The 12,399-nt window shown below is 34.3% G+C and overlaps 2 protein-coding genes across 3 annotated transcripts; one reads left to right on the top strand and one right to left on the bottom strand.

The window, feature by feature from the left end:
- The first annotated feature begins 212 nt into the window (after positions 1–212).
- Positions 213–7,306, top strand: LOC108224346 (uncharacterized). The gene is made up of 7 exons (XM_017398926.2): positions 213–586; positions 1,112–1,237; positions 1,397–1,597; positions 3,955–4,051; positions 6,252–6,355; positions 6,567–6,618; positions 6,749–7,306. The coding sequence occupies exons 1-7, from the start codon at positions 372–374 to the stop codon at positions 6,977–6,979; spliced, it is 1,026 nt and encodes a 341-aa protein (XP_017254415.1). The 5' UTR covers positions 213–371; the 3' UTR covers positions 6,980–7,306.
- A 638-nt stretch (positions 7,307–7,944) lies between these two features.
- Positions 7,945–11,830, bottom strand: LOC108226935 (uncharacterized). Of its 2 annotated transcripts, none has more exons than XM_017401927.2 (7): positions 11,671–11,830; positions 10,392–10,494; positions 10,125–10,187; positions 9,986–10,033; positions 9,840–9,893; positions 8,896–8,953; positions 7,945–8,191 (listed from the first exon to the last, which is right to left on the bottom strand). In XM_017401927.2, the coding sequence occupies exons 2-7, from the start codon at positions 10,464–10,466 to the stop codon at positions 8,154–8,156; spliced, it is 336 nt and encodes a 111-aa protein (XP_017257416.1). In that variant the 5' UTR covers positions 10,467–10,494; positions 11,671–11,830; the 3' UTR covers positions 7,945–8,153. The 2 variants fall into 2 exon arrangements, with proteins under 2 accessions (XP_017257416.1, XP_063935910.1); XM_064079840.1 differs by having other exon boundaries at positions 10,392–10,488; positions 11,671–11,793.
- Between the last annotated feature and the right edge of the window lie 569 nt (positions 11,831–12,399).

Below are 12,399 nucleotides of genomic sequence, written 5' to 3'. Positions count from 1 at the left end.
TTATTTTTTTGGTCAAATTCAAATAGTTAAAAAAAAAAAAATACTAGTTAAAATTGAATATGATGGAATACTGTGATCAATAGCTAAAAAATATATTCCGAGTCTCTGACAAACAAAAAGCTAAATATCTATAATCAATATTGACTACCGAAAAGACATATACCATATCCGTGGAATATAATAAAATAAAAAGGAAAATCCCATTGGTTGTTGCCATCCGACGTGGCATCACCTGCGTATCGATCTTCAAATAAAGCTTCCAAATACAAACACTGTCATTACTCTCTCAAATTACACACACAAACACACACACATCTCTTAAATCATTCCCTTTTGTGCTAATTAGGGTTTCTCCGCAAATCCTACCCAACATGGCCGTCATGATTAGACTCCCCCCGCCGGAAGACACCGATGTCTTCCCGGCGCGTCCTTCCGATCTAATATCCGACGACGACCGCTCCATCGCCGCCGATTCATGGTCCATCAAGAGCGATTACGGCAGCACTCTCGACGACGATCAGCGTCACGCTGATGCTTCCGAAGCTCTCTCCGCCGTTATCTATCCTCCTCCTCCCTCTGATTACAGGTTATATACACGTGTATATGTGATGTGTTTCTGTTTTGTTATTTTAATTTGTTAATGGATATTTTGTGTTTACAACTGATGGTGATTGGATCGATGGGTGTACATGAGTGTAACTGTAATATAGGGGGTTCTATATGGACTATGGTTAATGGTTATAAATGAATTAAGATATGCTGATGATTGTGAAAAGTTTGGTGCAATGACCTAGTGTTTCGTAATTAGTTGTTTAGATGTTAATTTTTAATTAAGACGTTTCGAAACATGACCTAGTGTTTGCAAATTAGGACATTTAGTAAGATGACCTAGTGCTTGGATATTAGTTGTTTTGTTGATAATTATTGATTTTGGATTTTTTACTAGTATTGAATGCTAAATTGCTAAATAATGGGTGTGTATTATGTTTGTATGATATTTTTTCTAATGTTAGTATGTAGAAGTATTTGTGTATTATATAGGGTTTATTAGGTTCAGGATGTGTTTGGGAAGGTTCATGATTTACTAATCGGTGATATATTGTTCAAGCAGTTCTGACAAGGAGGAGCCAGATGCTGAACAAGTTTCATCGATGCTTGGTTTTCAAAGTTATTGGGATGCTGCATATGCAGTTGAACTTGCAAGCTTTCGTGAACATGGACACACCGGCGAAATTTGGTATATTCTCGTGCCCTTTTTCCTGTTTACTTCATAAATCTATCTGGGACTATGTGTACAATTTTTTTATTATAGAAAGCTGATCATATACTCACTCTCCCTCCTGGGACTTGTAATGTTTTGGTGATTTCTTAAATTTGGATTTATGTTATTCCTTAGGTTCGGGTCTGATGTTATGGAAATGGTTGCATCCTGGACCAAAGGCTTGTGCAATGACATAGCTAGAGGACAAATGCTTAATCAGGTGGATGATGGTACTTCAGTATCTTCCGAACAGGGTGAGAAGGATTCAAAAGACTGGAGTGTGCTTGATGTGGGGACTGGTAACGGCCTGCTGCTTCAAGAATTTGCCAAGCAGGGGTACTTTTTGAAGCTTTTTACTTCTATTTGCAACATGTTTGGTGTGGGTTTATGTTTAACAGTGCCATGTGAGATTTTGACTTAATAATGAGAACCAACGGAAGAAAATCTCTTCCTTTTCAACATAGGTCGATAAATTATGTGTAGCAAGTATTTTTATATCATCTATGTTGAACACTGCTGTTTTTTGTGATTGTATTTAGTTTGTATTGATATTCTTGTACACTTCCATTTTCCATTCAGCTTTGCACGATAATAACTCGCAATGTTTATCACTGTATTATTTTGAAAAAATACTGGACATGTGAAGTTAATAATGTGAAATACACTATCTTGAATTCAGGCTTTACTATAAGGGAACTACTTGCACGGAAAATAAACAAAACTTAATAACTAATTAGTTGCGGTGTTCTATTAAGAGCTTGTAGGGTGTCAAAGATTTTAAACTGTTTTGAAGCATGATCTCCAAGCACCGGACATTTTGGAGGAAAAGGGATTCTATTTCGTGCGACTTGAATGAGCTATATCATGTAGTGTTTTTGGGAAGATATTAAAATGACTTGTAGCTGCATTTCTGCTGTGCCTTGTGATGATGCTTCAGTTTAGGTTCGGGGCATAATAGTGTGCAGTTTGTTTTCTCTACAAGACTATATGTCGTCTTTTCTTTCTTGATGGATGGTTAACTTTTTTGTGTCCGCTTGCCTTAGTATAAACCCAAGCCCACAACTTTCTTCTCAGATTAATTGTGATTTCATTATAAGGCCACCTTTTTTTATTGCTTGGTAATATGGGACCATATTCTAGGAAAGGTAGAGCTCAGTGAATAATCATACACCACTACAACTGCATGCATATGTAGTTAGAGTTGCAGGCTGGTTCAGTATTTTACTCTTCTGTGATTCCATAGTTGAAAAGATCCCATATGCTTACGGGTGATCGCAGCAATGCCAGATGGGAGATTGCTTCGTTTTGAATGAGTGTGACTTTAACTCATGCGCATTGCGCTGCATTGTGAGGGAAAAGAAAGTGCGCATTTGTCAAGACATATAAATTTGGTGGGTGGGAAAGAGAAAATGATCTCAACTGATGATTATATACTCAATGTGAAGTGGGGTCCAAGGGGGTTGAGGTTTTTTACTAGATTTGCCATGGAAATTAATTTTTACCAGATCTGGTAAGTGAACTGAAACAGACCTTATTGCCTCTGCTGCTGGAGAGAAGGAAAGAAATAGGCTGAATAGGGCCCAGCTCTAATTGACACAATACAATATGATCGTTCTTGTTCCCTTTATAATTTTTGTCCGTCCGATCTGCTAATTTTATTTTCTTGTTCATATTTCTGGTCTTTACCAGCAAGTTGCTTCTCTCCTCCAGCAGATTCTTCTTGACAAGTCCATGCACTGTTTACCCTTTTTTTGGCTCAGCCTAAGAGTATCATAATATAATATGCCTATATGGAATATACTATATTTTACAAATTTTGTACTCCCTCCGTCCCACCAGGATGTTTACGTTCACTGTTTGCACGCATTTCGAGGCTCTTATAAAGTATAGTTCAATAATGTTTTTTTAAAATTTTCTTTTTTTGAATAAAAGTTTAAACGTCAAACTTTTTTTCAGGATTTTTTTTAAAAATAAATATATGATGTAAGTATACTTTATAGGTGCCTTAAAATGCGTGCCAAAAAGTAACGTAAAGAACCTGGTGGGACGGAGGGAGTATTTACTATGAATTTAAAAATTAATTTGATCTTTCAATTTGATTTGTATAACTTGTGGAGTTAATAGCTTTCAATATTGTAATGTTAAATATTTCTTTCCATTTCGAGTTTACATAGTCTTGTAAATTACTATTTTTTTTTATTTATATATGTTTTATCATGTGTTACTTGTATGGTATCTTCATTAATTAATTGCTCTTGTATGTAATTTTTTTTTATTTATATATGTTTTATCATGTGTTACTTGTATGGTATCTTCATTAATTAATTGCTCTTGTATGTATATTCTGATGAATGCAAACATGTGCTTGGAGCTCTATATGTACATGTTACATTTTGCTGTACGCTTATGCTACAGACCAAACTTGTGCTTCTGTGAACATTTTTAAAAGGCATGCATGTATCTCGTGGTATCCGACAGTTATCCCCATAACTGTACTAGCCATAAAATAGCATTGGGCATTATTCATGTTTACTATTTGAATGCAAAGCTTATATAACATATATTAGGTAGTAATGTTATAGGGACATATTCATTTCTTCCATTGTTAAAAAGGTATATTACCTCTGTAATGTAGTCATATGACTGAGGGTCCAAACTGAATGCTTTGTGGTGTTCATGGTCCATGGATGCAGGTTCACAGATCTTATGGGAACTGATTACAGTGAAGGAGCTATCGATCTTGCTAGAAGCCTTGCTGATCGTGATGGATTTTCCAGAATCAAATTCTTGGTAAGGCAACTAATTTAAACTAATTATAAACTGCATCATTATTTCATGACCTCATAAATTTTGTCATACTTGTTTTAGTATTGGGTTACATGGGTTTACGGTTGTAGGCCCTTTAGATATAAAATTATATACTCAATTATGAAACAATGCAAGACATGCTACCTTTCTAGAGTTTAGCTGATATTTTTTCAATTTCTGTTGCCATATATACAACATAAAACAGAAAATTTGATGTCCCATTAGAGACTTTAAATAAGCTGACATGCTTTTAGTATTTGTTTTATCTGGGCAGTAGCACACAGATGCTTTCTATATGTTGGTTATCAATACTCAAACATCTGCACCGTCATTGGCAGAAAATTTTGTTTTGCATTAAAATTGTAATTTGTAAACAATACATGGTATGATTGATACATTTTTAAAAATTGACGGGGTTGTAATGTTTTAATTATGGTGAGCTGTCATATCATCAGGAAGATTAATTTTATTTTATTGAAAAATTGCAAACTGCATCTATGAAGTTTTTCATAGTAAAAACAGAGTCTGGACTCTCTTTAAAAAGATAGTTATGCTTTTTAGTTGGTTCATGAGTTATAATTATGCAATTATATACTGGTAGTCCTATACAGAGTAGATGATGCATACAAGTGAAAAGAACATTTAAAAGTTTAATTATCCCGTGAATTCTATATTTCTGAGTACACAAGCACCGCCATTTCGGCCTGTTGTCACTATATATATATATATATATATATATATATATATATATATATATATGGTCCTTCTCTATGAGTAACCCTTAAACTAGTAACCTGGTAACTACGTGTGAGCTTTTAGATTTAAGATAAAAAGAAAAATGCTGATTAAGACACGTTGAATTATCCACCTTATGGGGAGGATTTTGTACACCATCTGATACACGATACAACTTCTGTGTGCAAGCATTAAAAACAATTTTATATTATTTTGTGCTTAAATTTGATGAAATAAAAATAGCACAAATTATACAGAACATAATCACATACCCAATAAAATAAACACTCAAATAGATTACAGAACATAGCATACAAAAACATACACAAAACATAAAATAATATGTACAAAATATTGAAAAAAATATGTATACAGAACATAAAATAATATAAACAAAACATAAAAAAAAAATAACTGAGAACTAAAAATTACAGAACACACTGACAAAAAAAATTACAGAACACACGGACCAAAAGAAATTACCGAACACAATGACAAAAAAAAAAAATTACAGAACACCAAAATATATTACATACAATAATATGTACAGAACATAAATTAATATATACAATACATAGAATAAATTAAGAAGAAGTAAATACAGAACTGGACTCCCGTGGGCCAATGTGCTTTGGCAGTTTATCTATCTAAACGTGCAGTGTTGTTTAGAAAAAACAGGGTGCACAACAACCGTTGATAATGTATAATATTGGAGGGCTGTGCATTAGTTACTCAGTTACTCGAGTATAAAAGTTACTCGTTGAACCATACCCTATATATATATATATATATATATATATATATATATATATATATATATATATATATATATATATATATATAGGCAATTGTTCAAATACAAACCACTAAAATAAAAACTAAATACAAACCAAGAGAAACTATACCTAAATGACATCACTCACCCCCTATATGTCATCACCCACCTTGGGCCCACTCTCGCCCCACCCAATCCACCCTGGGCCCGCCAAAGCCTCGCCAAGACTCCGCACTAGCTCCGGACAGCCTTAAGAGCCAAAACTTGGCCCCACCATGGTCTCGATAGGTCCCATCCCGGCCCTACTAAGCCCCATTTAGACCCCGTCTATGCCCACCTTGGGGTCCATCCCCGGAACCCTTACTATTCTACTTAATCGCATTGGTTTGAATTTAGTTTGTATTTTAGTAGTTTGTATTGGAGTAGGACCCTATATATTTATATATATTGTAATTTTAACAAAGCGCATTTTAACAAAGCGCCTAACTAATTCTTCTATGACATTAGTTTGTTGGTTGCACAGATTGAGTCATTCTGTGTTTTTTTTATAAATGAACCCAAAAGATTCCTTCCCTCTTCTTTTTTGGTCTTTTAATACCCAATAATAAATTTTTTTATTTTATTTGGTTTTTTATGTATATTACCTGTTCATATCTTTGCTATGATTTGCAGGTGGATGATGTTCTTGAATCAAAGATAGAGAAAAAGTTCCAGCTTGTTATGGACAAGGGAACTTTAGATGCTATCGGGCTGCATCCTGACGGTCCTATCAAAAGGTTTGGAGCCAAGTCATAAATTGCAAATTTGCTATTTGTCTTGCTCTTTTTTTAGCCAATCATATATAAAATTTTCCCATGTTCCCCAGCTCTTGCAGTTGGCTAATAGCATTTGGATTTTAGAATGAATTGCAAGAGCATTGTAAATCTATATTGTTACCCAAGTTTATATTGGAAGGATGGAGTACTAAGTTTAACTTGCAATTTTCAGGATCATGTATTGGGATTCAATCTCAAAGCTTGTTGCTCCAGGTGGATTACTGGTAAGCATTCATGGCAAACATATTTGCTCTCTAAAAATCGTAGGATCTCATGTCATGATATCCAGTCTTCAGGCTAGTGATCTGCTTCGTAATTAATCATTTGTTGTTATATGCTGGTCTGACTCTGTAGGTAATAACATCATGTAACCATACAAAAGATGAGTTGGTGCAAGAAATGGATAATTATAATCAAAGAATGATTGCTGCATCCCAGGAGCCTGATACCCCTCTCGTGAATCAAGAAGCTGGCCGAGATTCTCCCTTGTTTGGCTACCTTGATCACATTCGTTCATATCCGACATTTATGTTTGGCGGATCAGTAGGGTCACGGACTGCCACAGTAGCTTTTCTGCGAAAATGAAGGGCCGTGAATTTTATTTTATTTTTGTTTTTATGGGGTCTAAGTTGGTTTGCTCATATTTTAGGGGATGGAGATGGGGGAAAGAGTGCATGACTTGTGGATTATTTTTTAAGTTAGTGAAAGATGTTGGTGGTGTTGATCTTGGTAGAAGATGAAGTCTTGCATCTTATATGTGTAGATTTGTGTTGTTTCGATTTATGAGAATTTTAGATCCCGTGGGACCTGATTATACTGATTATACTGCAAATGGAACTTCTGTTAAAAGAAATTTGCTCAATACTTGTGAGAAAGAGGTTTATTATACAATTATGTGTGTTTTTTCATCAATTTTAAGGTTATGTTTGTTTGGGCATAGAGATTATGTTTCATAAACAGTTCCCAACTGTTTTAAGATGAAAATAATTTCGTCATTTCCTTCGTGTTTGTCTTTGACATGCACGAGGTATATAAATTTTAAAAACATACGTATATGTTATGCCAGACATGGAGCACTTAGAAAGTCTCTCGACTGACTGGTAAGGTTCCTACTCTAATGTTGGGGAATAAGGTATTTGACTGGCTTGCCAGATTTTTCTATAAATTTTCCCAGTTACAATTTATGAGTTCTCTCTTTTCTTGAACTTGTTATAAACCCAAGCAAACGAGCCTTTATCCTCTGGAAAGAATTCTAATTGGTTTTGAAAACCTTTGAACAAACAAATTTGGTTATGTGTGTATAGGTTTGTGCTGCTGAAAAAAGCCAACCGTTTTGCCTTTAGCATTTGAGGGAACATGTTAATATGTTATATACTCTGCACACCAGGATCATGCATTTGAGACTTTTTGAAGGTGGTGTTTTTAGAATCCACTGCTCATAATTCATAAATGTAACAATTAAAATCCAAATTAAATAATGAAAGTTTAATTGCTCCTTTAGTCTTTGTTTCTATTTTTTTTTTCTGTGCTATGTATATTTAGATTGGGCATTTTTACGTGAATTACATTAACATACAACGGGGAGGGTCATTGACCTTGTAAAAAACAAGGCTAATCCACTTGAAATAGATTTTTTCTTTCTTTTTTCCTGTGAACATCAATACATTGTCAAAAATTATTGAATCAGTGTCATCAACTTCATAACCATCTGATTAGCTATGGGTACCCCTGAGAACAGAAAGAGACCAGCATCGCTTCTTTATTCATTTGAAGGAGAATCATCCGAGGGACTCCCATCTAATTTCATGGCACAAAAAAAATAACCCGTTAATCCTTTATTTGTAAATGAGTCGTTATTTCAACATAGCAAGGACTACGCGTCCTAATATAAGTAGACTTGTTCCAGTCTGCAATAACGTCACATTTAATTGAAGATATATATCCTCAATATTCATACCATTCTTACTTTGTCAGGCTACCAATTCTTGCTCAAAACTCCTTTTCTTTGAAGATGTATGACAATATGACAATATAAACCTCTCTATGACACTCCCTGGTTTTTGGACACTAAACATGTGTCGGAGACAATTATTCTGTGTGGACAATTTGAGTGACACGTGGACACTTTAACCAACCGGACGGATTCAAGATGGAAAAAAAGGTAGGAAGAAAGGAAGAGACGGGAAAAAGAAGACATATAATTTGCACAGCCCTCAAGAACATCAGATTTAATTCAATTTTGTAATTATATTTTATCATGAAACTTGATCTAGTGTACTTGTTTATCAATATTATGCCATTCCTCATGCCCGTGTCCAAAGATAGTACAAGGTTCCACTCTATATAGCTGATTTCCAAAAAAAATTGTATCCCGATACTTGGATGTGTCATGTCCGACAATCGATACACGAGTGTGATAAACATAGCTTCTAATAAATTTACATTTAGGCTTGAGCAAATCAAAATTTACTTTATTATAAAGAAAGTAGATGCATGCATACCTCCTCCATCTGCTGGAGCACAAGGAGATTTCCGGTATCTTGTTGGTTGTTGTGTTGGCTGATCATCAAAAGAAATAGAAGAATAAGTCTTGTAATACTTCAAATTACAATTTACAAAAACTAATGAAGTTATTGGTCTTGCATATAAATTTACTTATATGATGACAAAGGCAACAAAATCAAGCTGCCTAAGTGATACTTTGGAGCTCATACTAATTTTTGGTGCTAATGCGAAGGATAAGGTGAACACTTTTTTAAAGCATTTGAATTGCAGAACAAAACTATCAGCAAAATAAAAACCGACAAGTTGTAGGGTCAGTATGATTAATCGCTGTGCCAAATCTCAGGGGGTAATTATTTCTAAAAAAGAATCATGATATACTCACTACCATAAGAAAGAAAAACCTAAAAGACAAAAAAATCCCTTCAGTTCAGGAATCAGGAAATACTCTGCCTCTTACAATTTTTAGAAGAAAGATGTCCTAGGAATCATTATCATGAGTTAATTTCTACAAAACGAATCTGTCTACTTAATTTTGCTCAGTAAACGTCTTCTTTCACAATCAGAGACAGAATACAGAAGCTAAGCCATACAAGACCTCCAAAACAACAAAGCACAAAAATACAAAGGCTTACAACTTTGACTGCGAGAACGATTGTGCACATAACTGCACAAGCATTTAATGACTAAAATATTACAAGTAAGAAGAGGCTACAAAACAATAAAGAGAAGTTTCAAAATATTTTTTGGGCATTTAAAATTTATTGAGCTCATAGAAATATACGAAAAGAACCAAATCTATAGAGTGCAGTGTGATTGCATTACTATAGGTCTGCAAACTATTATGTCTACCAGGAATACTGTTATAGTGTATAACTTCACTAATTATAAGTTTTCCCAATAGTCAAAATAAGTCAAGGGAGAACAATATTTCATACAGTACCTCAAGTTTAGGCCTAAGTGCCTCCAGTGGCCCTTTAGGCTTCTGTGCACCTTGCTGTTATGATCCATCAGCAAAACAAAGCAGTAAGTGAACCCATATGTACAAGCTTCAGGCATAAGTAGTAATGAGTTTAGAGAATAATGTACCTTTCCCAAAGCCCAATCAGCAGAATCAAAGTACGCACGCTCATGATCCTATTATCAATAAATTAACCCTTAAAACATAATGACAAATGCTCATAAATATGTATAGAGAGAAAGTGTTTCCTGGAATTCCATATCTAACCTTTGAAATAAGTGGTGTTTTCTTAGGTACGATTCCACCATACTTCTTTTTAATTACTTCCTCCTACAGAAGACAATTTGTGATACAAAAGAAAGCCTGAGAAAGTCTTAAAATTGGTAGACTCTCGATATAAAAAAGAAAGTCGTCTCTTATGTGTCACAACATTTTTTAGGTTTAAATATTGATAAAAGAAAGGGGGTCTTTTGGTTGGTTATAATTCTAAAAGAAAACAAAACAAAATTACTAGTTCATTAATTAGGTAACAACCTCCTGCTGGGCTGAACTATCAGTTTCCTTGGGAACATCTCCTTCGACTTGTTTGGCATCCCCCGCTCCTGACATTGCGCTTGCGACAGTAAACAAACTGTAACTGCAGTAGAACCATTAAGCCATTAGTATGTACTTACAATTTAGCTTTCTTAATAACCAGTATGGGAAGCGAATAATTCAGTAACTTTAGTAGCACAATTTAAACAGTAAACAAAACAAGAACTGGCAGCTTAACTAAAAGTAGTTCTCCAGATTTAAACACGAAGACGGCCTCAAAAAATAAATTTATAATGTAATTAAGTCTGAAACCACAGAGAGGTTATAACTTATAAGCCAGCAGCCAGCTGCAACCACATGCCTAAACCTTCCTTTATCTGGCGATTTTTGGGAAGGCAACAATTCAGCTATCTTTATGATAAGGTTCAAAGTGGATACAAGCCTACTGATGTGTGAATGACAGACTTCACAAAATAAAAAGTGGCCGACGGAGTTAATCTTTGAAGTAATATTTTAACTTATAAGTCACCCTTAAGCTCACATGAACAGGCTATGAATAACATAAAAAGCCATAATATGTTTCGGTATAAGGTAATCGATATATTTAATTTCCCTCTATATGCTTTCTAAAGAACTTAGAAAAGAAAGATCGAAAAAAACGAAGTTCTGGAAAGAATAATAAGCAATAATCAAACATGAACCGTATATTAACCTCTTTTCGTTTTCTTTTCTTAGTACAAGCGACACCGTCGTATCATCTAACATTTGGATGATTTATATCATGATCCCTGTTTGACATAAATTATTTTCCAAAAATAAGTCACTATTTTTGAAGAAGTTACATATTTATAATGTCGACAAACCTATTAAATACTTACTACTAAAATGTAAGTTCAGTTTTTTTCGCCCAAAATAAGTTCTTATTTTCACCTAAAAGGCTAAAACAGTGAATCAGACATGCCCAATATTCCAAAAACCGCACCGAAACACAGGCTTATGATTTCTGTCATATAAATTACATTCTTAGTCTTCATACAAAATTAATCACCTATATGTGCATTTGTTTTCGTCATTCTCGATTGACGGCAAGGCCGATAAATCAACCATGAAGAAGCAAATCAGAATGCAAAAGTACGAGGAAGATACACGTAAAAACGAACACATACATCAAAGAGAACCTTAAATTCGTTAGCGCTAAACATAAATGAATAACAGATGATTGAATACAATGCATGTAACATAGGAAAAGTGGTAGGTGATCGGAGGATGAAGATGTTACCGTCGAATTCAACGGCGTCGATCGGAAAAAGATCCGGCGATAGAAAGATAACAGTTGGACGAGAGCTGCACGACAGCGTATTTTATTATTTTGTATATTAGACAAGTCTTGATGTCTGGTGCGAGACTGCTAGCTAACCTTCCATAATAATGCTTGATTTTTGGAAAGTCAAATCTTTTAACTCATCTACTTATTTCGGTACGATTTCTCTGATTTTTGTCATATTATGGAATACCACATTCTCTTGTTTCGACCAGTGAAAATAAGTAATTATCCGATAATTAATCAACAAATTAAAACACGTCCGAATTTTAATTCAATTTAGTAATTTGGGTTTGAGTTCGAGTTCGATCTAAGTTATAAATTATAAATTCGAAAAGCGGTGCGACCGAAAAAATACATAAATTGGAAAAAACTCGAATGCAACAAGTCGGCTCAAATTCGACTCGATTAAGTATAATATAATAAAAATAATTTTATATATAATTTATCATATTAACTTGACTTAACGTGAACAAGTTTTTGACATAGAAAATTAGAACACAACTCGAAGGATTAGCCTCTGTGAGTCTCACGAATCGGAGTAATTTCAATCTCAAGCATTGATAACTTCTTCAAACAGATTGAATTTGAGTTTAGCTCAATTCTTTTTGAGCTAAATTCAAAACTTTAACTCGAGCGGCTCACGAAACTCATTTACAACCCTACAGGATACACCGGAACAATTTT

This window comes from Daucus carota, chromosome 6, assembly GCF_001625215.2.
Source record: "Daucus carota subsp. sativus chromosome 6, DH1 v3.0, whole genome shotgun sequence".
Lineage (NCBI taxonomy): Eukaryota > Viridiplantae > Streptophyta > Magnoliopsida > Apiales > Apiaceae > Daucus > Daucus carota.
The sequence above is the reverse complement of the archived record's forward strand: the minus strand, read 5'-3'. Positions and strand labels throughout refer to the sequence as shown.

What these genes read in the sequence shown, in the direction of transcription:
- LOC108226935 (XM_017401927.2), bottom strand. Translation starts at nt 10,466, where the DNA reads ATGTCAGGAGCGGGGGATGCCAAACAAGTCGAAGGAGATGTTCCCAAG. An exon ending in CTGATTGGGCTTTGGGAAAG is followed by an intron (nt 9,894 to 9,985) that starts GTACATTATTCT and finishes GGATCATAACAG; the next exon opens with CAAGGTGCACAGAAGCCTAA. An exon ending in TGCTCCAGCAGATGGAGGAG is followed by an intron (nt 8,192 to 8,895) that starts GTATGCATGCAT and finishes CCATGAAATTAG; the next exon opens with ATGGGAGTCCCTCGGATGAT.
- LOC108224346 (XM_017398926.2), top strand. Translation starts at nt 372, where the DNA reads ATGGCCGTCATGATTAGACTCCCCCCGCCGGAAGACACCGATGTCTTC. An exon ending in CAAGAATTTGCCAAGCAGGG is followed by an intron (nt 1,598 to 3,954) that starts GTACTTTTTGAA and finishes CCATGGATGCAG; the next exon opens with GTTCACAGATCTTATGGGAA. An exon ending in TTTCCAGAATCAAATTCTTG is followed by an intron (nt 4,052 to 6,251) that starts GTAAGGCAACTA and finishes TATGATTTGCAG; the next exon opens with GTGGATGATGTTCTTGAATC.